The following is a 22,557-nucleotide window of genomic DNA, read 5'->3' as shown; positions in this document are numbered from 1 at the left end:
TTGTACGAGTTGTTTTGAGAATTGCACTTACGGTTTTGAAAATCTCAAGGATGATTAGAGAATTGTACCAAAGCGACTGAGAAAAACTATAATGTATAGTCTCTCAATACAATGTTGTAAAAACTTCATATATAATTAAACAATCATAGAGCAATGCTTGAAGTAATTTTTTGATGTAATTTAAGATTACATAAAGCACATCATGTTCACTAACAAGTATTTCTCTGATTCAAATGAAATCTGTGTTCTGTCACATTACAGTCCTCATGCACTATGACAATCACGAGTGATGTTCCATACAGCTTGATACTTACAAAGAAAAAAAAAAAATCAACAGAACACTTAAGGAGTGGCTGGGATTGGATGAGGACAAGTCACATTGGGGTGTGGTACTTGCATGTATAGAGACACAAATGTTTTATTTGGGGCTTTTAAATGAGCTGTCTCCTTCAAACAAAAGAAACCAAACAATTGTTGACAGACACTTCAAGTTTATGTGCTTCACATTGATTAAATTAAAATTTTAGTTGACCATAACATTTCTGTGCTTTGATATACAGGTGCTGGTCATATAATTAGAATTTCATCAAAAAGTTGATTTCACTAATTCCATTCAAAAAGTGAAACTTGTATATTATATTCATTCATTACACACAGACCGATATATTTCAAATGTTTATTTCTTTTAATTTTGATGATTATAACTGACAACTAAGGAAAATACCAAATTCTGTATCTCAGAAAATTAGAATATTCTGAAAAGGTTTAATATTGAAGACACCTGGTGCCACACTCTAATCAGCTAATTAACTCAAATCACCTGCTAAGGCCTTTGAAAGGTCTCTCAGTCTAGTTCTGTAGGCTACACAATCATGGGGAAGACTGCTGACTTGACAGTTGTCCAAAAGACGACCACTGACACCTTGCACAAGGAGGGCAAGACACAAAAGGTCATTGAAAAAGAGGCTGGCTGTTCACAGAGCTCTGTGTCCAAGCACATTAATAGAGAGGCGAAGTGAAGGAAAAGATATTGTAGAAAAAAAAGTGTACAAGCAATAGGGATAACCACACCTTGGAGAGGATTGTGAACAAAACCCATTCAAAAATGTGAGGGAGATTCACAAAGAGTGGACTGCAGCTGGAGTCGGTGCTTCAAGAACCACTACGCACAGACGTATGCAAGATGGGTTTCAGCTGTCGCATTCCTTGTGTCAAGCCACTCTTGCGCAACAGACAGCGTAAGAAGCGTCTCGCCCGGGCTAAAGACAAAAAGGACTGGACTGCTGCTGAGTGGTCCAAAGTTATGTTCTCTGATGAAAGTAAATTTAGCATTTCCTTTGGAAATCAGGGTCCCAGAGTCTGGAGGAAGAGAGGAGAGGCACACACTCCATGTTGCAGTGTAAAGTTTCCACACTGATGGTTTGGGGTGCCATGTCATCTGCTGGTGTTGGTCCACTGTGTTTTCTGAGGCCCAAGGTCAACGCAGCCATATACCAGGAAGTTTTAGAGCACTTCATGCTTCCTGCTGCTGACCAACTTTATGGAGATGCAGATTTCATTTTCCAACAGGACTTGGCACCTGCACACAGTGCCAAAGCTACCAGTACCTGGTTTAAGGACCATGGTATCCCTGTTCTTAATTGGCCAGCAAACTTGCCTGACCTCAACCCTATAGAAAATCTATGGGGTATTGTTATGAGGAAGATGCGATATGCCAGACCCAAGAATGCAGAAGAGCTGAAGGCCACCATCAGAGCAACCTGGGCTCTCATAACACCTGAGCAGTGCCACAGACTGATCGACTCTATGCCATGCCACATTGCTGCAGTAATTCAGGCAAACGGAGCCCCAACTAAGTATTGAGTAATGTACATGATCATACTTTTCAGTTGGCCAAGATTTCTAAAAATTCTTTCTTTGTACTGGTCTTAAGTAAGGGTGCTTTCACATCTCTTGTTCGGTTCATTTGGTCGAACACAGGGCAAACAATTATACATTGTAGTTTTTTTCAGCTTTTTTGGTTCCTTTTCACACCACACTGATTGCTATGGTCCGAACCAGTTGAAACGAACCAAAATGCAGTCACATGACAACATCCACATCACTCATTAGCCATTAGAACATTGTTTTCAATCCGCATCTGCGCTTCATTATAGAAATGTATTGTTTGCATATTGTGGTGTATACAAATAATGTAATAGATTATGGCCAGGGACAAAACCAGCCCGTGCATGCACTCTCTCCATAGTTGTGTTGTCTTCGTGTTGTTTGCTGGCTTTCCCTCTTATGTTGGAATTTTCCCGCGCGTAAATTCTGACCAATCGAAAAGCAGTTTAGGAAATACGTCATGGCCAATGAGTGATGTGGACGTTGTCATGTGACTGCATTTTGGTTCGTTTCAACTGGTTCGGACCAAAGCAATCAGTGTGGTGTGGAAAGGAACCAAAAAAGCTGAAAAATGCTACAATGTATAATTGTTTGCCCTTGGTTCAGACCAAATGAACCGAATTTGAGATGTGAAAGCACCCTAATATTCTAATTTTCTGAGATACTGAATTTGAGATTTTCCTTGTCATTTATAATCAAAAGTTTCACTTTTTGAATGGAATTATTGAATTAATTTTTTTTAAAGATATTCCAATTATATGACCACCACCTGTATAACCAATTAACCCATTACTAAACATCACAAAATCCAAGCTGCAACCAAATTAGGAGAAAGCAGCCTTCTGACAACTTAGTTTAAACTCCCTTGTGTGTAACATTCCTCAGACCTGAAATGTAATCCTGCCTGGAACGCTGTGCATGTGGTCAGGAATGAAGATGAACAGATGACAACAGAAAGCTGTCAAGAGCTATGATAGAGATCTACTCGATACTTCTTAATCATATAGGTGGAAAGTGACTGAAGTTTAGTCTAGACTCATGCACTTGGTATGCTTACGGACCAGAGTTCTCCTAAACAGCAGGAAAATATTTTAGCTAAGAGTTTTCTTTTGAAACCTATTCACAAAGCTGCGGTTACAAACTTTTACTAAGGAATAGAGAGAAGTCTTAAGCTAAGAGAATGGGCAGGGTTGACCTCGTTGCTATGGATGTCAGCATGCTTACTAACAGCATGCTTATGTCAGAAAATTATTCATAGAAATATTGAAGCCCATTGAGTCCAATGTTATGTTGCATATAAACAGCCATTTAATTAACATGCCCTGATTTGCATGTATAGAAACACACAGGCAGACAAACCTTTAATATCGGACCCAGTTCAAATCCATTGTACATGCAGTGATAAAAAAAAAAAAAAATATATATATATATATATATATATGTTAAATTTCTTCTTCATACTAAAAATCATTCAGTTTCATCATTTATAACATCCTATCCATTTTAACAGGATCATCATAATGGTTTAATGTCTGTTTATTGAAGATTAAATGAATTCTAACCAACATTTGCTCACAAAACTAACAAAAGGAATAAAAAATAAAAAAAAGAAAAGAAAAAAACTTATCTGCAAGTTTAAAGCAATTAGTTAGAACAAGGGAATCTTTAAAACAAAAGATGCAAATTATATTAGGAAACAATCACAAAACACTAGCAAATCTTTTGCTTCCTCTTTATGGCTTTGTATTAAGACGATAGTTTAAAATATAAGTCATGATTTGTAAACAAAAATTTGCCAGTGTATATTTTTAAGGTACATTACAGATGACATATCATATAGTCCTTCAAGGTATCTATACATCAGACAGGATAACGATGAGGGTATTTCCTGTGTTATGTCACAGTTGATTGTTCAAGTGACCATAACAATCTAATACAATAAACATTGAGTTCTTCATATCATCATAATGGCTGATCACTAAAGCCCACAGTTGGAACAAATATTTTAGATTCTCAGCTGTGTTAAGTATAGACTTCTTCAGTGAAACAATCAGCCCAATTTTGTAATGTGCTAGGTAGACTGAAATCTAGGCAAACAAAGGCATCTTAAAAAAAAAATTCAAATAAAGATGGACTAAACAAACTCTGGATGATAGAGGATGTAGAAGCATTAAACATTACCACTGATTAATATACTTGGCAGGTTTTATATAACCAAACTTATTTTTTTACTTCCAAACAGGCTGCACTTACACCGCTTAAACCAATTATGGCATATTTTGGGGAAATGGTTTGACTGTGTTAGGATCCATAACTCTTGGTCTTGAGGAGATATTTATATTCAGATGACTTCAAATACAGACAAATAGGGCAAATTTAGCTTCCAAAGCCAAAGAAGCCTCTAAAATAGCCAGTGATGCCACCCTTGCCCTTTTGCTCCACCTTGTCATCAAGAGGTGGAAAAGCCACATGGTTGAGAGCCAGGTCAAAGAAAAGAGGCTTGCATGGAATTGGCTGGAAATCTGGAGGGAACTGCACCAGATTGGGCTGCTTGCTCAAGAGGGTGGGATCTAGCCGGAAATGATCCAAACGATCATATAGAGGCTATAGATAAAACAGAAAAAAAGCTTTAAAATTCATATACTTCTTACAAGACCACCTCATAATGCATTCACAAAACAACACACTCCCTGCCTTTTGCGTGTTTGTAATTTGTTAAATTTTCATGGAAACCAAAAACATTGCATGCTGATTTCCAAGAAGGGCTACTGTGAAAAGATGACTAGAAATTTAGGCTACAATAATCCATTTTCAGCAATTATTGGGTGAACCATTCCTTTAAATCATTAAAATTAGCATGTCATGAGAAAAGTGCATAACCAAATAAGTAGTTTTATTTCAATTTCTACACTACTTATATTTCTGTGTAGAGCTTAAATTCAGACAAAGCCTTAATTTCTGGATTTCATGTTATTTGTGTGCTTAACTCCATTCATGAGAATGGCATAGTTTTATGCAAAGGTTTGGGCACCCCTGATAATTATAAATGTATAATTTGCTGGGCTTTCGAAGCAACTTCATTTGGATATAATTTATACCTTATGGAAACAGCAACATTTCAGTTCTGATATAACATTTATTGAACCAACAAACAGTGCAATGTAAATCATAAATACAGAGAGGTGCAATAATTTGGGCAACCAATGTAATCACAGCAATATTTTGTAGAACCTCCTTTTGCTAAAATAATAGCATGTGGACACTTCTTATAGCCACTGATATGTCACTGAATTCTGACTGTAGGTATTTTGGAACACTCTTCCTTACAAAATGTCTCCAGAGGATCATTGTCCTGCTTAAACAACCAACACTGGCTTAAATTCAACCTCTTGACTGACTCTTGAACACTGTTCTAAAGAATCTGCTGATACTGGATGAAATCCATATTACTCTCAACTTTTACAAGGTTACCAGTACTTGTGCTTGGAACACTTTTTTTCTGCCATGCAAAATGCTTCTGGTTGTGACCAAATTACTCTTAGTTTCATCTGTTCACAGCACATTATTCCAAAATAGTTCTGGTTTGTCTAGATGAGCCTTTGGATATCTCAGACAGTTCTGCTTGAATTCTACGGTTCCTTGTGAAAAGTGCACTGGACTGTGGAATGATGTACAATGACACTACCAGCAGCAAGATGTTCTTGAAGCTCTTTGGAGGTTGTCTCGGGTTTGTCTGTGGCCATTCTAACCATTCTTTTCCTTTCTGTTTCAGATATTGTTCACGGCCTACCACATTTCCTTCACAAGGACTGTTCCAGTGGTCTTTCTGATAGTGGAGACAGAGACCTTAAACCTTTGTGATAATTTTCTGCATCCTCCTAATTCATATTTACAAATCATCCTAGTTTTTAGGTCATCGGGAAGTTCATTTGAGGTTCCAATGTTGCTTCTTTCCAGTAAAGAATCGAAGAAACACAACTAGAAAATATCAACCTTAAATATGCTTTTCATGATTGGCTGAACCCAGTGCTTGAAGTGGGAAAAATGAAGTGCCGGCACAGCTAATTCCAGCTAATTCTAATTCCTTTTTAGAATTTTAAATATAAAATAAATAAGTACTTTTACATTTTCATAATTCAATGTATTTATCATCAGAATCACTTAACCTCTGACCACTGCATAATCAAAAATACCTTCAGCCAGCATCCATTATAAAATCTTGCAATCTCGCTAAAAAAATAAATAAAAATAAAAATAAAAACTGACGTCTGGACCAGAGTCATATAATCTGTCTGTAATCTGATGAAATCGGATGCGTTTTCTCTGCATTATACCGCTGTTTTGAACTTACTGTTTGAATTTGCTTACTGGATCCATGGATTTTCCAGATTTTAACCAGTTTAAAATGTGATCGCAAAAACCTGATTTCAATTGGTATGGTTTTGTTTTCGTTATGTACTGATTTAAATAAGTATACTAATAATTATATTATTAATAATTATAGAATAAATTATAGAATTATAATATAATTATATTAATATTATAGAATTATAATTATATTAATAATTATAGAATAAATAATTATTATTATTATACCACTCTGCACTCCTCCCCTGACATTCTCATGCCCCACACATCGAAACCCACTGACTCAGCATGCATTCATTCACGTGTTGAGAAGAGAGGTGACGCCTCCTGGTAGTGTGATTTACATAGTTATTTCTAATCACCCAGACGCTTTGACTTAGCCTGACTACATCAGACTTCGTACTTCCACTCAATTTCAGTTTGCTTCTGTACTCAGTCAGATAGCAAACCATCTCCCAGTTTTCCCCCATCTCCAAAACAGCCGGCCAATCAACGAACAGAGGGCGGGCTGAAAGCCGTGATGTAGACGCTAAGCACCGAGTTTAAGATTCAACTTTAGGTTAGGGAAATCGAAAAACAACAGCGGACATGGAGAGACAGGATGCTATTTGCTCTGTTGTGGAGAATATTCCCAGCATTTGCCAACTGAAGCCCGAACAAGAAGAGTGTTTGTTTCACATTTTGAATGGAGGTGATGTTGTTGTACTACTCCTGACAGGTTTTTGGAAAAGTTTAATTGATCAACTGTTACCGATCGTCAGCGTGAAACTGGGGAGGCAAAAGTCCGGCAGGGCGAAAATTGTGATTGTGTCCCCCTTAGTTGCACTCACGGAGGATCAGGTTAAAGAAGCAGCTAAACTTGCTCAATGGTTTTGTTTTTGCAGCATACCTGTGTTTACAGCGGAAGTTCGAGGCAGCTGAGCCGGCACATAACACGTCATAACCAAATGTTATGTGATTGGCTTACGGGTAACCAATGATTTTAAACTTCAGACAAGCAAGTACAGACTCTGAGTACCGGCAACATATCAGAAGTGGTGGTATGCACGAAAAAGTGTCTGTATGCTAAAGACTAAAATATGGAAGTGCTGAAGTCAATCAAATAAATTCTATGTATTGCTATTAATACGATTAGCATTATGTAACTGCATGTATTCAAATAAACTCAAATTAAAACGATGCCCAAACTTTTCCACTGTATTTTTCACATTTGATTTGATTTTATAACTCAATTCTGCAACACCAAGAACTTCTATTATATATATAAGGTGATTTAAGGTAATTTATTTTAATTAATCTGGGGCAAACTAATAAAGCTAAACTCTTTCCATTTCTCTCTCTTACCGTGTTGTCTTTAATCTGCTGCTGTGGGGGCACCTCAGTAACATCCTCTGTGTCTAAAACACAAATACAATGTAACAGTCAGTTGCAGCTAACAAAGCTTTCAAAACCTATGGCAACCCTTTCTGCGGAAGGGCGGAAGGTCAAGACCTTTTCTGGCTCATTAAGGGGGTAGTTCACCCAAAAATGAAAATTCTGTCATTAATTATTACTCAATCTCATGTTGTTCCAAACCCATAAGGACCTTTGTTCATCTTCGGAACTCAAATTAAGATTTTTTGATGAAATACGAGAGCTTTCTAACCCAGCATAGACAGCAAGGGAACTACAAAGTTCAAGGCCCAGAAACATAGTAAGGACATCCTTAAAATAGTCCATGTGACATCAGTGGTTCAACCATAATCTAGCCGGGAAGTCATGGCATAGTGGTTAGAGAGATGGATTGGATGGGTTAAATGCAGAGCATGGATTCTGAGAATGGGTCACCATTTCACTTTTCACTTTCATAATCTTATGAACCTATGATACTTTTTGTGCGCAAAGAAAACTAAAATAAAGACTTTGGAAAACAATTCTTGAATAAAGAGAAGAATTGTTGAATAAAGTCATTATTTTTTGTGAACCACTGATGTCACATTGACTATTTTTACAAGGTCCTTACTATGTTTCTAGGTCTTCAACGTGGCAGTTCCCTTGCTGTTTATGCAGGGTTAAAGAGCTCTCGGATTTTGTAAAAAATATCTTAATTTGTATTCCGAAAATGAGCAAAGGTCTTATGGGTTTGTAATGACATGAGGGTGAGTAACTACTGACAGATTTTTCATTCTTGTCTGAACTATACTTTTAAGAATTACTGAATCCTTGTGCAATTGAAATGGTTGTGGTCATGCTCACCCACCTAAGATGGCTGCAGCTTGGAGGGAGTACTTTTCAGCACTGACCTCAGCAATCAGCTCCTGGACATCAGGAAGATCCTAAGAGAAATGGAGTAACAGTATGAGGACTAAACTGAGTGCCAAAAGGTTTATGTAGTGGAACTCATTTAATTATAGGTGTATCGTATTGTATTTGTCCAATAAAAATTTCCTTCGGGACAATAAAATTTATCTAAATGCATATCTCGTTTTCAACTAGAACTACATAGCTGTATGTAAAACTTCGAAACTACAAATATAATCTTATATGTTTTCATGATTTTTTTTACTGATCAAGCAATCTTGTGGCAGGATATGTGTTGAGAAGTTGTACAATAACACCAGAAAATTGCAAGATTATGATTTTAGGGTCAGCCAAATTGACATCTTAAAACCAACCAGAGTAAATGTAATGTAAAGCATGAATAAACATTTCTATAGCTATACCTTGCCCTCTTTGGTTTGCTGTTAATGCTGTTAAACTGCATGAAGGTATGTCTCCTTAAATAACCACAAAATTGACAAAACTGAAATAAGATTGCCGCTTATCTTTCAATAAGATGCATATTTAAGTTGTGTTCTTTACAATAGCAACAGGACGAACTCCCTTTACATTTTTCAGTATTGTCATTGGACAGCAGAAAAGAAAATAAGATAAAGACCCTTATATGATGAAGAATTGCATTTTTTGTTATGAACGGTTTATACCAAAAAAAAAAAAAAGCTTAATACATCTAAGACAAAGTATGTGCTTCAAATAAACATAAATTGATGATCCATTGGTGTGGATGCTAATCTTCTATAGATAACGTTCTTGATGTAAACATTTTTAAGTGAACGAAGACTTTAAGTTTAGCATTGTTTGGGCTGTTAAATACTGAGATGTTATTTAAAAGGCACCACCAACGCAAAATGATGTCCAAAAATTCTCTCTACACCAGTGGTTCCCACCCATTTTCAACTAGCGGCCCACACAACCAGACACATATGTTTGCGCTGCCCACTGGAAATTTTTTTTACTGACCCCGCTATTGTTGGGTGAATAACTTAGTACTCAGAAGCTAGATTGTTATCAATGAACAGAAAATAACTCGGGCTGGCACCGCTTGGTACAACTGCTGTTGTTCTGTAGCATATGCAGCAAAAATATCGAAGATAAATTGGTGGTTTATTCTTAAACCAATCAGCGAGCTTGAATAGTGGAAACATAGTTACAGTTTAATATTTGTTTTTTGTTATTGAATTATATATATGAAATGATGTTATTATGTTATGACATTTTTACATATCTGTAAAATTTATTTTATTTTATACATATTTATTTTAATAGTAATTGGCGGCTCACCTGCAATATCATCACGACCCACCAGGGGGCCATGCCCCAAGGGTTGAAAACCACTGCTCTACACAATTACACATGCTAACAAATTCTATAATACACTTAATATTTTTAGATTCGATGCCATCACAATTTTGTAAGGAAAGTAATGTGTAGTGTTTGGTACCTTAAGGCTGTTATTGAAGCTCTTGGCTTTGGACTGGATCTCTCTTGTATATTTAAGAACCCTTTCATACAGAACCAGAGCTTCACTCCATTTCTTCACCAGAACATAGGACTGAGCTATATAGAAACACCTGTCCAAACCACAAAGACAAATATTTCAAAAGTATTCCTAATTTTTCTACTTTAACAGAGGACTGGCAGAACATGTAAGCAAGCATATATGGTCTTGTTTCTGGTATTAAGATTTGATCACAAAACCTTTCAGCCCCTATTTCCACCTGAATTTAGCACTGACCACTTGTGATTAGATAACCAAACATGCATTATAATACCAGGTGGAATTAGGGCCATACATAAGCAGTCATCAACGACTAACTCACCTGTAAGCTTTGTATACCAGAGTCTTGAGTGCTACTTCTTTCTGGAAGGTGTGATCTTCCTCTAGACCCTGCAGTGATGACAGCTCAGCAAGACTCTAAAGAAAGAATACATAGAGTAAAAAAAAAAGAAATTAGAAGCAAGAGGCATACAGCTCAGGTGTGTGATGTTTCATGCGCTAATTACTCCTCTTGATCCTTTGCCTGCTACTCTGCTACTCACAATTCCTGCTCAAGACCATTACGTAAAAGTCAGTTTTAATCACTTTTGTCTTTTGAATGTAGTTATTTGCTGTGATGTAACAATTTGCTGTGATGTAACAATACATTGTGCCACAATATATTATGGTACAGAATGTTACAAGCCGCATATTGGATGATATCTAGGATACTCTATATTATTAATCATGGTATAGTGTTAAACAATGTTGAGTTAGTTGAAATGTCTTTTCAGTGATCTAATCATAAGCGATCAGATGCATTACCCTCTCTACCTGGTATTAACATGTATTTCAAATGCATTTTCTGTGACAATTTGCTTTTGATTTGATTGATTGCAGCTCTTAAATATTATTGAATAAACAAATGTTATGTAGCCTATGAGTGAACAGGATTAGAAGCAAAATGAAAACAAAGAGTGTAAACTTTGAATCACTTGTTTCTATTTCACAAATAGTTTGTTACCAGCAAGCGACTCATGGTTAAACTTTTTAAAAAGCTTTCAAACTACGTTCTTTTTTAATCTTTAAAAGTGCAGTTTGTAACATTTACATTTTTTTGGCACATAATTCTAATTAATGCTAGGAATTAATATACAATCAATTCATTTTCAATAAATTATAGTATTGGGTTTGAGTTTAACTTAACAAATCTGAGTCTTTAACCATTCAAGTTTGAGTCCAAAATGGACAAGAGTTGGATTTGACAGACAAAAATGTCAGAGTCAACTAAACAGTATGTCAATATATTTTCTTGTTTTAATCTTTAAGGGATACTTCACCCCAAAATAAAAATGTTGTCATTAATCACTTTCCCCCAATGTCATTCCAAACCCGTAAAAGCTTTGTTCATCTACGGAACACGATTTAAGATATTTTGGATGAAAACCGGGAGGCTTATGACTATCCCATAAACTGCCAAGCAAGTTACACTGTCAAAGTCCAGAAAAGTATGAAAGATGTTGTCAGAATAGTCCATTTGCCATCAGTAGTTCAACCATAACATTATAAAGTGACGAGGATACTGTTTGTAAGAAAACAAAAATAACAACTTTAAGGGACAGTCATAAGCCTCCCAGTTTTCATCCAAAATATCTTAAATTGTGTTCCGAAGACGAACGAAGATTTTACGGGATGAATGTGAATTACTATAGGGCTTGACTTTAATCAATTTATGGACTGAAATAAACATTTTTATTTTTTAAGTGAAAAATGCTGAGCATGCACAGTAAATGGGCACAAAATAAATGTGTTGGAATTTTGTACAAACTGTCAAATAAGTTTATGGAAATTACAGCAAAGTGAAGATTTATTTGAAAAAGAATCCAATCCGTTTTGTCACTGAATGAGCATACTATAGTGCAAATTAAATGAACAGCTCAAGACTGTCTACACTGAGCAAAAAGGCCATCGTTGCAAATCTATTTGCCATTCATTTTTAGAAGTAGTGTGAATGCTAAATTATAGAGCCCGACTGATATCATTTTGCTGATATTATCGGCTGATATAAGCCTGTCGTCGATCAGTGAATATGCCGCCGATATGATTTTTTTTTTTTTTTTTTACAGAACACAATGCAAATCAAATGCTTCTGAATGGTGTAATTACTTAGATTGCCAGCAGAACATGCTCCATTGTTTGCTACTGGTGACCCAGGTCAGTGTAGTGTAGAGATGTCACGGATGAGCTCAAACTTCACTCGAGTCTGCTGCTTCAAATTATCCACCCACCCACAACTATATTTAATTTTGTCACATTATAATGATCTTAATTCTTATTTTTGCCTGATGATATGATGAATAGATGGTTAATTTTTAACAGAAGATTCAGTGACGTTAGAGACTAGAGCTGATCTGTGGATCACGGCACATGTCTGCAGCACATGAAATCCTATGTTACAGCCACAGGAGCTGAACGAGGCCGCTCAGTCAATGCTGGTGTTTATACTGGCTGTGCCGGGGCCCAGAACTTATGCTTATCACATCGGTCACATCACGCAGCACGACAAAATACAATAGATTTCTATTTTATTTTGTTGCGCTGCACCGCTCGCATCCGGTGTAGAATAAAACCCATTATAATCAGTGGTGTTGTCTACACTGGATGCAGTAAACTGATGCATCATTCAATTTATGACATCCTGACACAAAAATTCAAATGATTTTCAATGGTTGCTTTGCCGTGTCCTGTTGCGGCGCAGATAAGTGCATCCATAGAATTATCACTAATAATGAGTATTTTGTCGCGCTGCGCCACTCGTGTCCGTTAGACAGGGTGTATTTAGTTTTCTTATTTAGGCTACTTTCTTGTTTAAATATATTATTTCTTCGATATTTATTTTAGTGTTTTGCAGGCTGCGTATTCACTGACGGAAGTGCTAAATAAAAAATTTATATATTACATGCATGCCTTTCTGGTAACTCCATGACTTACCATATTTTCCGGACTATAAATCGCACTTTTTTGCATAGTTTGGCTGGTCCTGCGACTCATAGTCAGGTGTGACTTATCAAAATTAATTTGACATGAACCAAGAGAAAACTTTACCACCTACAGCCGTGAGAGGGCGCACTATGCTGCTCAGTTCTCCTGTAGCCTCTCCCTGAAAACATAGAGTGCCCTCTCGCGGCTGTAGATGGCAATGTTTTCTTTTGGTTCTTGGTTCTAAATAAATGCGACTTATAGTCCAGTGCGACTTATATGTTTTCTTTGCTCGTCATGATGTATTTTTGGACTGATGCGACTTATACTTAGATGCGACTTATAATCCGAAAAATACGGTAACTGACAATGACACTGCATGCAATAATATTTTGCGTAATAGTTTATTTCGCGGTTTGATATGAAAGGATACGCATGAAAGGCAGCACGCAGCGGCAACTTTGTGCATGGAACTGAAGAGCATGCACTGCAAGCACAGGACCATTTCCACGCTCGCTTGACTTGTGCCTGGTCCTGAAGTGGAGCATGCGTCTGAAACATCTTTATATATTAGTGCTGGGCATAGATCATTTTTTAAATCTAGATTAATCTCACTGTAATCTTGGAATTAATCTAGATTAATTTAGATTAAAATGGCTCATTTGAATTCTGCCGAAGGCATTCAGAATATGTGTGTTACCCAAATAAAATAATGACCAAAAGTAACATTAAGTCTTTGAGAATGGGTTTCTCAAGACAGATGGTGCATTAGACCAGGGGCTCATCTCCTGTTTCCAAAATGCAAGTGCTTGAGAAAGCTGTAAACTAATTCCACATTGCACAAGGTGCAAACAACCTTACGCCTGTTTCACACATACTCCATCTGCAGTGCGTATGAGTTTCGTATTTTTTACGCACCCATGTTAACAGATTCCAGTGTTCAAGCGGTTGCGGTCCGTCAGTGTGTTCCAGGAGCGTAGCGTCTGCAGCAGTGCTGCTATCGTTCACGTACCGAGTAGCGGACTGCATACGCATCCTGTGTGAAAGCACAATGAGTATGAGTCTGCTGCATCTGCACCGCATACGTAAAGCACACGGACTGCATACGCACTGCAGACGGAGTATGTGTGAAACAGGCGTGCATCTTGTCGAGGTTTCCATTGGGAAGCTTCTTTAAAAAAAATTAAAATTCCCTGAAGAAAACTCGGCGGAATCTTAGCTGCATCCATGTTAGCACGTCACGTTTGATGTGGTAATTTCACAGTAGGCATACACACAGGTTTAAAGACTCGTTCTCACCCCTGTAACGGATATGCAGTTCATCGATTCATGGGTTCTGAACTAATAAATCACGGTTCATTGAATCTAAAACAATGCAAACCCAAAGCTTGTAGATTTTAAATTCAGGCATATAAACCCAACTCTCTGGCACCAGCCTGGCTGTATTTAAATTATTTACGACACTCTGGACGAGAAATTCCACAGTCACGTGAACAGCCTCAAAGGAGAAACGAAACCCATTCCACAACACACATATAAGCACACACACACAAACAAACTTTTCTTTACGCTCTTTATGTAAGTCCTTAATAATATGTATTTTGAATAGGTTTGTGTGTTGCATAAAATGGTTAATCCTTGTTATGCGAGGATTATAAATTGCTGACTTGTAAATTGGAAATGTTTCTCCTAATTTGAATGTTCTCAAATAGAATCATGAGTTGTAACCCTACCCCCCTGACCAGGTCGTAAAACTTTATGACCTAACAAACAGGACAGGTAAGCTAACTCTTTGAAAAGAGAATAGTACCCTTTTATTTTCTCAATGTATTCTAAATGCATTGAGTATTGCCTTTTAGTGCAGTAGATGTTTCCCCATATAAATTGGAGTATCTGCAGTTTTATCGTGTGTTAATAAAACTTTAAATGTGTGTAATTCTGCATATGAATGTAATGTCGTGTTTCTATCAGTTATATATGTCATTTATGGTATCTTTATAATCGTAAAAATCCGATAGTGTCAAATTACAAAAAGATGCATCGTTTCAGAAATACAATCTTTCTTAAGAAAAATTTTCAATTCTGTCAGCTATAACTCTCGCGAGGGAGTGTTTCCCCAGAGACAAAGGAACATTTTTCCCGCTTCAGATCGCGGACGTTCATTGGTTGTTAGCGCAAACAGAGGCGTGAACCAGTCAAGCCATAAGAACTGAAACCAGGAAGTCCCTCCCTCTCTTCTCCTGCTTCTGGTCCCTCTGGCTTCTCGGTCCTCTTCTATCTCTGATCTCAGCACGGCGGCTGAGAGAATAGCAGTTCTCATGGCTCCTTCGGTAGCTTTCATCTCCGTTGTTTTCATTTCTTTTACTTACTAAGTTAAGACTAATTCCGAATCCTTACTTTGTTGGACCGTTCAAATATCGCGCGAATCCGCAGCAGCCCCGGAAGACATGAGAGCACACGCCCAATCACAAAGAGACCACATGCAAGTATCATTCTCTATGGAGATTTAAATGCTGCTTAAAGTTTGTCTGATTTGATTCGTAGTTGTCTTTCAAGGGTTACTGTCTGTGAGTTTGCATAACTGAGCTTATTCTGTGATCGCGGCTATTCTCTCATCTCTCTCTCTCATTCTCTCTCTCTCCCTCATTTGGATTCCGTTATGTCTTGTACAAAGTTTACTGTCTGTATTATATATACACATACAGTAAAGACCAAAAGTTTGGACACCTTCTCATTCAAAGAGTTTTCTTTATTTTCATGACTATGAAAATTGTAGAGTCACACCGAAGGCATCAAAACTATGAATTAACACGTGGAATTATATACATAACAAAAAAGTGTGAAACAACTGAAAATATGTCATTCTAGTTTCTTCAAAGTAGCCACCTTTTGCTTTGATTACTGCTTTGCACACTCTTGGCATTCTCGATGAGCTTCAAGAGGTAGTCACCTGAAATGGTCTTCCAACAGTCTTGAAGGAGTTCCCAGAGATGCTTAGCACTTGTTGGCCCTTTTGCCTTCACTCTGTGGTCCAGCTCACCCCAAACCATCTTGATTGGGTTCAGGTCCGGTGACTGTGGAGGCCAGGTCATCTGGCGCAGCACCCCATCACTCTCCTTCTTGGTCAAATAGCCCTTACACAGCCTGGAGGTGTGTTTGGGGTCATTGTCCTGTTGAAAAATAAATGATGGTCCAACTAAATGCAAACCGGATGGAATAGCATGCCGCTGCAAGATGCTGTGGTTGGCATGCTGGTTCAGTATGCCTTCCATTTTGAATAAATCCCCAACAGCGTCACCAGCAAAGCACCCCCTCACCATCACACCTCCTCCTCCATACTTCACGGTGGGAACCAGGCATGTAGAGTCCATCCGTTCACCTTTTCTGCATCGCACAAAGACACTATTTCTGAGGCTGGTGACTTGGATGAATTTATCCTCTGCAGCAGAGGTGACCCTTGGTCTTCCTTTCCTGGGGCGGTCCGCATGTGAGCCAGTTTCTTTGTAGCGATTGATGGTTTTTGTGACCGCACTTGGGGACACTTTCAAAGTTTTCCCAATTTTTTGGACTGACTGACCTTCATTTCTTAAAGTAATGATTTGATTGTTTTCCTATACTTAGCTGCTTTTTTCTTACCATAATACAAATTCTAACAGTCTATTCAGTAGGACTATCAGCTGTGTATCGACCTGACTTCTGCACAACACAACTGATGGTCCCAACCCCATTTATAAGGCAAGAAATCACACTTATTAAACCTGACAGGGCACACATGTAAAGTGAAAACCATTTCAGGTGACTACCTCTTGAAGCTCATCAAGAGAATGCCAAGAGTGTGCAAAGCAGTTATCAAAGCAAAAGGTGGCTACTTTGAAGAACCTACAATATGACATTTTCAGTTGTTTCACACTTTTTTGTTATGTATATAATTCCACGTGTTAATTCATAGTTTTGATGCCTTCAGTCTGAATTTAATAAAGAAAACTCTTTGAATGAGAAGGTGTGTCCAAACTTTTGGTCTGTACTGTATATATATGTATATGTATATATATGTATATATATATATATATATATATATATATATATATATATATATATATATATATATATATATACATATATCTCTCTCTCTCTCTCAACACCGCGCCACAGGCAGTTATTTGGTCCATTACCACCACGGTAGTAAAATTCGACCACCATCACAGCCCTAGTCAGATCGATGAATCTCTCTTTAAGAGCATTTGAGTTAGCTTTGCAAAAATATTTGTTTCTATATTCTGTTTATGTAGGCTATAAACCGTATTCTATATACAGAACCAGTCAAAAGTTTGGAAACACAAATGGGAAGTTTCTAAACTTTTGACTATACTGTACTATAATATAGCCTTTACAAAGAATATCGGCCGATATATATCTATATTCTTTTATTTTACTCCCTAATATCGGTCTCCGCCCCCCAAAAAAACCATGTCGGTCTGGCTCTTCTAAACTAATCCCTACATACAAGTATATATTTAAAAAAATTTTTTTAAATGTTTATAAATTTTTATAAATTAGCCCTGAGTGTACTATAATGAAGCAGATATTTTTTTTATTAAAATGTAGTAATTAAAAAAAGTTTTTGTTAAAATCAACCGTTCAAGTGTTAGTTAACATAGTATTTAAATAGTATCCTTCCAAATACCAAACTGTACCAAAATGGCGACCACAAAATTTGTAGAACTGTACAAAAACAGAGACCCCGCAAAAAGTACCAAACCATGAGAACAGTTACACCCCTCATGTTTATATGCATGAAGAATATGTGATCTCTGAACCTGCAGGATGATATCATAGAGTCGTATGAGGTCCTGTGGTCGGGGGCCTCTCTTGTTCTCATCAGTCTGTGGCTCCTTTAGTTTAGCTTGCAGAGCATGAGCCATGCTTTCATTCCTCCTCACCACAGTCCACAGTTTGATATATGTCAGGTAGCTGCACACAGAATATTTATATCACCACATTATTGTCAGGCATCACAACATAAGTAGTTAAGTAGAAATGACTGCTGTGTTTTTCAACAGTTGTCATACTAACCTGTGCAGGTACTGCAGATTAGACACCTTGCCACTATCAGCACTTTCTGCTGCTCTCTCTCTCTGCTTCTGTTGAGACAAAACACCCTTTTATGTTGAACAGTTATTTTATTTATATTTATATATATATTATATATATATATATTATTTTTACATTATAGTTTATGGATGTCAGTGTTTGTTATTAGCTAGACTGTGAGGAAAGCGAGATTTGTCATAGTATCCTTTTAACTGTTTTGGGGATTTCCGGTGATGTTCAATGCATTTGTTGGTAAAAATAATTCCTTTTTATATCCTTGTTTCAGTCTACTGACTCACTCATGAAGACAGTCTAACCTCCACTGAAGTCAAACTACCATCACTAACAGACCATTTCCAATTAGAAAATACTATTATTAATGTTTATATAAAATATTTATTTAACAATAATATGTAATGTAATAAAGCAACAATATCCATTATAAAAGTTGCTAAGCAATTCAGTCAATGGCAATTCACTCTGTGACACAAATTAATAGAGACTAAAGATTGCCTGTTAGATACACCCAAAATGAAACTCACTAATCAGAAATGCTTCAAGCGGAGTGAAAAAAAAAATGCTCCCTGTGGTGATTGTTGCGTTAACCCGGTGGAGGTGTGGCTGTTTCTTGTGTACCCATTATTTCCTTCTTTGCATGCCGCCTCCCCTGCACATACTTTCTTCGGCAGCTGCACGCGATTATGAGTGCTTTGGTGCATGCTCAGCCAGGTGAATTGAATTGGGGAAATTAGAAGCTTGCGCCCAGTTCAATTAGTGGCTTCAAAATACACGCATCAGTCAGTTGTCTGGATTGCGATGGACAGGGAGGATGGTAGAGGCATAAATGCATTCACTGTGAGGAACTGGGACTTTTGATCATGACGGGCTATCGGTAAGCTCACGTGGATTCTTGTTTTAGATCCTCTGTTTGTTTGGTATTTAAATGTTATTGTTGCAAAAGTAAAAGTAGTTGTTACTGCATGGCTTAAGAGATATTAAACCGATAAGACCAAATGCTTACATTGGTATGGTTCTAAATGGAAAGTCTAGCAAAATGCAGGGTAAAAGAAAACCCAAGTTATTTTGTGTAAAATCCTTGAGCTGTGTTTTGTGAAAAATTCCTTTAATTTAAACATTTTTTTTCTATATATATCTATATATATATATATAAATATATATATATATATATATATATATATATATATATATATATATATATATATATATATATATCTAGATCGATCTATCTATCTATCTATCTATCTATCTATCTATCTATCTATCTATCTATCTATATATATATATATATATATATATATATATATATATATATATATATATATATATATATATATAAGCTTTTCACCTGTTATTCCCGGTTATAAATAATTACTGAGTGAAATCCGAAGTCTGGTCCTTTTCAAGTGTGGGCACCTCACAGCTAGAAGACACTTGACAGTGAAAAACCGCCATGACCAGTGAAGACTCCACAAAAGCCCGCCACAAAGAGGGGAAGACTCTAATTGGGGGCCCGGAGGAAACCAACTATCTGCTGTCCACTTGTCCGTCCAACAGCCAAGGCAGCAACATGGCCGAGTCCAAGTCACTCGAAGAGCTGAAAATGGGGCGAACAACAGTGTAGAGACTTTTTTCCCAATTTACCAACCATATAATGAGGACACAAATGGAGATGTCTGTGGAGGAGCTACAAGGTAATTTCGAAAGACTTACAGTGGAGGGCTTCAAAGCGATGGATGTAAATGAGGAGATTTAGGCTGCTTACATTGCGCAGTGCAAAGAGACTGATGCAGAGGGTGCACCTGAGTTAAGTGACCAGCAGAGAGCCGACCTTGAGAAGACCGAGAAAGAGTGTGAGCAGAAGTTAAGAGGTAAGGCACCTAATCCAAGAGACACTATGGGCACTATGAGAAGATGCACCGAGGCCCAGGAATAGTTCCTCTCTTAACTTCCACCTGAGCTAGCACAGCAGTGTCATGATGCCTTCTGCAACATCCCATCCCGAGAATACAATTCCACTGCAGCAAAGAGAGGCCTTCTGGAGGAGACTGGTCTGCATGAGTACCCCATGATTCTGATGCTCCTTGACGTCACCGCCAATAACGGGCGAAGAATCTGGACACTTATTGACTTGGCGTCTGATACGAATTATATAACTCAAAGCTGCAAGCAAACTGAACCTTCGCAGTGAAGATGTCACATTGGTCGTCCATGGCGTTGGAGGGATGAAAGTGTCTGTTGCAACAAAGCGCTACCTCCTCAAGATCTGTATCAGCACTTTAAGAGGGACCCTCAAGTCTCACCAACTGATCTGCTACGGACTTGACAAAATTGCAGAAGTGCACAGACATGTTCAATCTAACAAGCTGCAGGAGATTTTCCCTGATGTTCCCCTTAAGGACCTCATTAGACCTAGAGAGATCCAGCTTCTAATCAGCCACAAAGAATGCCAGGTGGTGCCCCAAGAAGTCTGCTCTGTTGGCGACCTGGTGTTCTGGGATGGTCCACTCGGTAAGACTGTTGGGGGCATGCATCCAAATCTCTTCGAGGAAGTCATTCTGATGGCCCACACGTCCAAGACTCATTTTGCAAGATCTATTAGAACTGCAGCAGTCAAGTATCAAGAGTTTGCAACAGACCCAGCTTCCTGCCAGTACCTTGACCACCCTGAAGCACAGTCTAGCACAGCCAACAGTAGCAGAGACTTTCTGAATTGGTGGAGGTGGGAAAGAATTGGAGCCGCTTGCCAGCCGAGATGTGGAGGGTGTCGCTGCGGGAACTGCCAGCCAGGGGGTAAAGGGGGTCTTCTCGCAGAAGAAAGGGAGATGGAGATCATGAGAAATGGTCTGACGTATACAACTGGAGATGCTCACAGCACTGAACCACACTGGCATGCCAAGTATCCATGGGCAGCAGATTCAAACAACAAGAAAGCAGTAGAAGCAACATTTCTTAGAACTGAGAAGCAGTTGTTGAAAGAACCTGAGTGGAAGACGGCCTATACTGCACAAGTCTAGGAGATGGTGAATCATAAAACTGCAATAAAGCTGTCCAAAGATGCCCTGCAGAATTGGACCGGGCCAGTGTGGTACATAAGTCATCTTATTGTGCCGAATCCACACTCAAGTCTCCACCCCAGTCAGACTAGTGAGGAACAGCAGCCAAAAGTACAGAGGTCTCAGTTTGAACGATATCCTCATTAAAGGTCCTGACGTTCTGAACCCAATCAGAGCTGTCCTGCTGAGATTCCGAACTGGTGTCTATGCTGCTCTTGGTGACATTCGCAAGATGTATAACTCCGTCTGGCTGGAAGATCGAGAGGTCCAGCTACACAGATTCCTGTGGCGTGACAGTGAAGATACTGAAATAAAAGATTATGCCATCACAAGAGTAAACATTGGAGACAAACTTGCCGGTTGCATAGCCCAAGTCGCCATGCAAGAGACTGCAAATTTGCCTTCATTCAGTCACTTCAAAGAAGAGAGATGCGTGTTAGAAGATGCCTACGTCGACGACATTCTGACTTCGCACAATGATCTTGACCATCTAAAATGCCTCACAGCCAACATTGAGCATATCCTTAAAGCTGGAGGATTTTACATGAAGCCCTGGGTCTACTCTAGTCAAAGTGGGAGGAAATACTCCAAGAGTGAGACACCCAGAACAGAGGCAAAGACTATGATCCTGCCAAAGCAGCTGACGGAAGATGACAAAGCCCTTTGCCACACCATCGACAATGACAAACTTCATGCCATGGTTGCAGTGAACTTTACAAAGAAAAAGAGGAAGACGCGCAATCCTTGTCAAAACCTGTTCAGAGAAGTAGTCAGAAATCAAGCTCCTGATCCACTCACTAGAAGGGAGCTGTTAAGCCAAGTCTCTGGCCTGTATGACTCACTCGGCCTTGTTAGTCCTGTCAAGCAAAAAGGTGCCATTCTGGTTAGGAGAGAATTTCCAAGAAGCCAAAGTGAGGTACTGCTTAGAAGACACGTGGAACGCTGCTTTGTCTGAAGGTCTAAAGAATATGCTGACCTAAGCCAACTTCGCTTTGCCAGATCCCTGACTCTGCCAGACCTCTACGCAAAGCTCAGTGCCATTTCATTTTCTTATGGCAGTGAACACGCATACGGTGCGGTGATGTATCTTTGCTGGAGCTGCAGCCATGGTGTCATTGTGAGACTGGTAGAATCCAAAGCCAAGCTGACCCCTCTTGACCAGCGAGGTGATCCTGTGAAAGCTGAGATGTGGGGAGCTGTATTTGCAGCCCACCTAAAGACCTATTTCCAGAGAATCTGCCTACTTCAGGTCGACAAATGGTACCATCTTGTTGAGAGTCAGACCGTCCTACTGGAGATTGGAGACATGCTACACCAGGTGAATTGAATTGGGGAAATTAGAAGCTTGCGCCCAGTTCAACT

At 38.4% G+C, this 22,557-nt stretch overlaps 1 protein-coding gene across 1 annotated transcript in view; it reads right to left on the bottom strand.

Moving 5' to 3' along the window:
* Window positions 1-3,407: 3,407 nt before the first annotated feature.
* srp68 (signal recognition particle 68) overlaps window positions 3,408-22,557 on the bottom strand; it is an 87,131-nt gene continuing 67,981 nt past the window's right edge. The window contains exons 10-16 of the mRNA XM_059560548.1: window positions 18,104-18,171; window positions 17,848-18,001; window positions 10,395-10,489; window positions 10,016-10,145; window positions 8,495-8,570; window positions 7,600-7,652; window positions 3,408-4,491 (exon numbers count right to left, since the gene is read on the bottom strand). Of these exons, the coding sequence (XP_059416531.1) occupies window positions 4,264-4,491; window positions 7,600-7,652; window positions 8,495-8,570; window positions 10,016-10,145; window positions 10,395-10,489; window positions 17,848-18,001; window positions 18,104-18,171 (804 nt within the window). The 3' untranslated portion in view covers window positions 3,408-4,263. The remainder of the gene's footprint in view (window positions 4,492-7,599; window positions 7,653-8,494; window positions 8,571-10,015; window positions 10,146-10,394; window positions 10,490-17,847; window positions 18,002-18,103; window positions 18,172-22,557) is intronic.

Source organism: Carassius carassius, chromosome 10, assembly GCF_963082965.1.
Source record: "Carassius carassius chromosome 10, fCarCar2.1, whole genome shotgun sequence".
NCBI classification, from domain to species: Eukaryota; Metazoa; Chordata; class Actinopteri; order Cypriniformes; family Cyprinidae; genus Carassius; species Carassius carassius.
The sequence above is the reverse complement of the archived record's forward strand: the minus strand, read 5'-3'. Positions and strand labels throughout refer to the sequence as shown.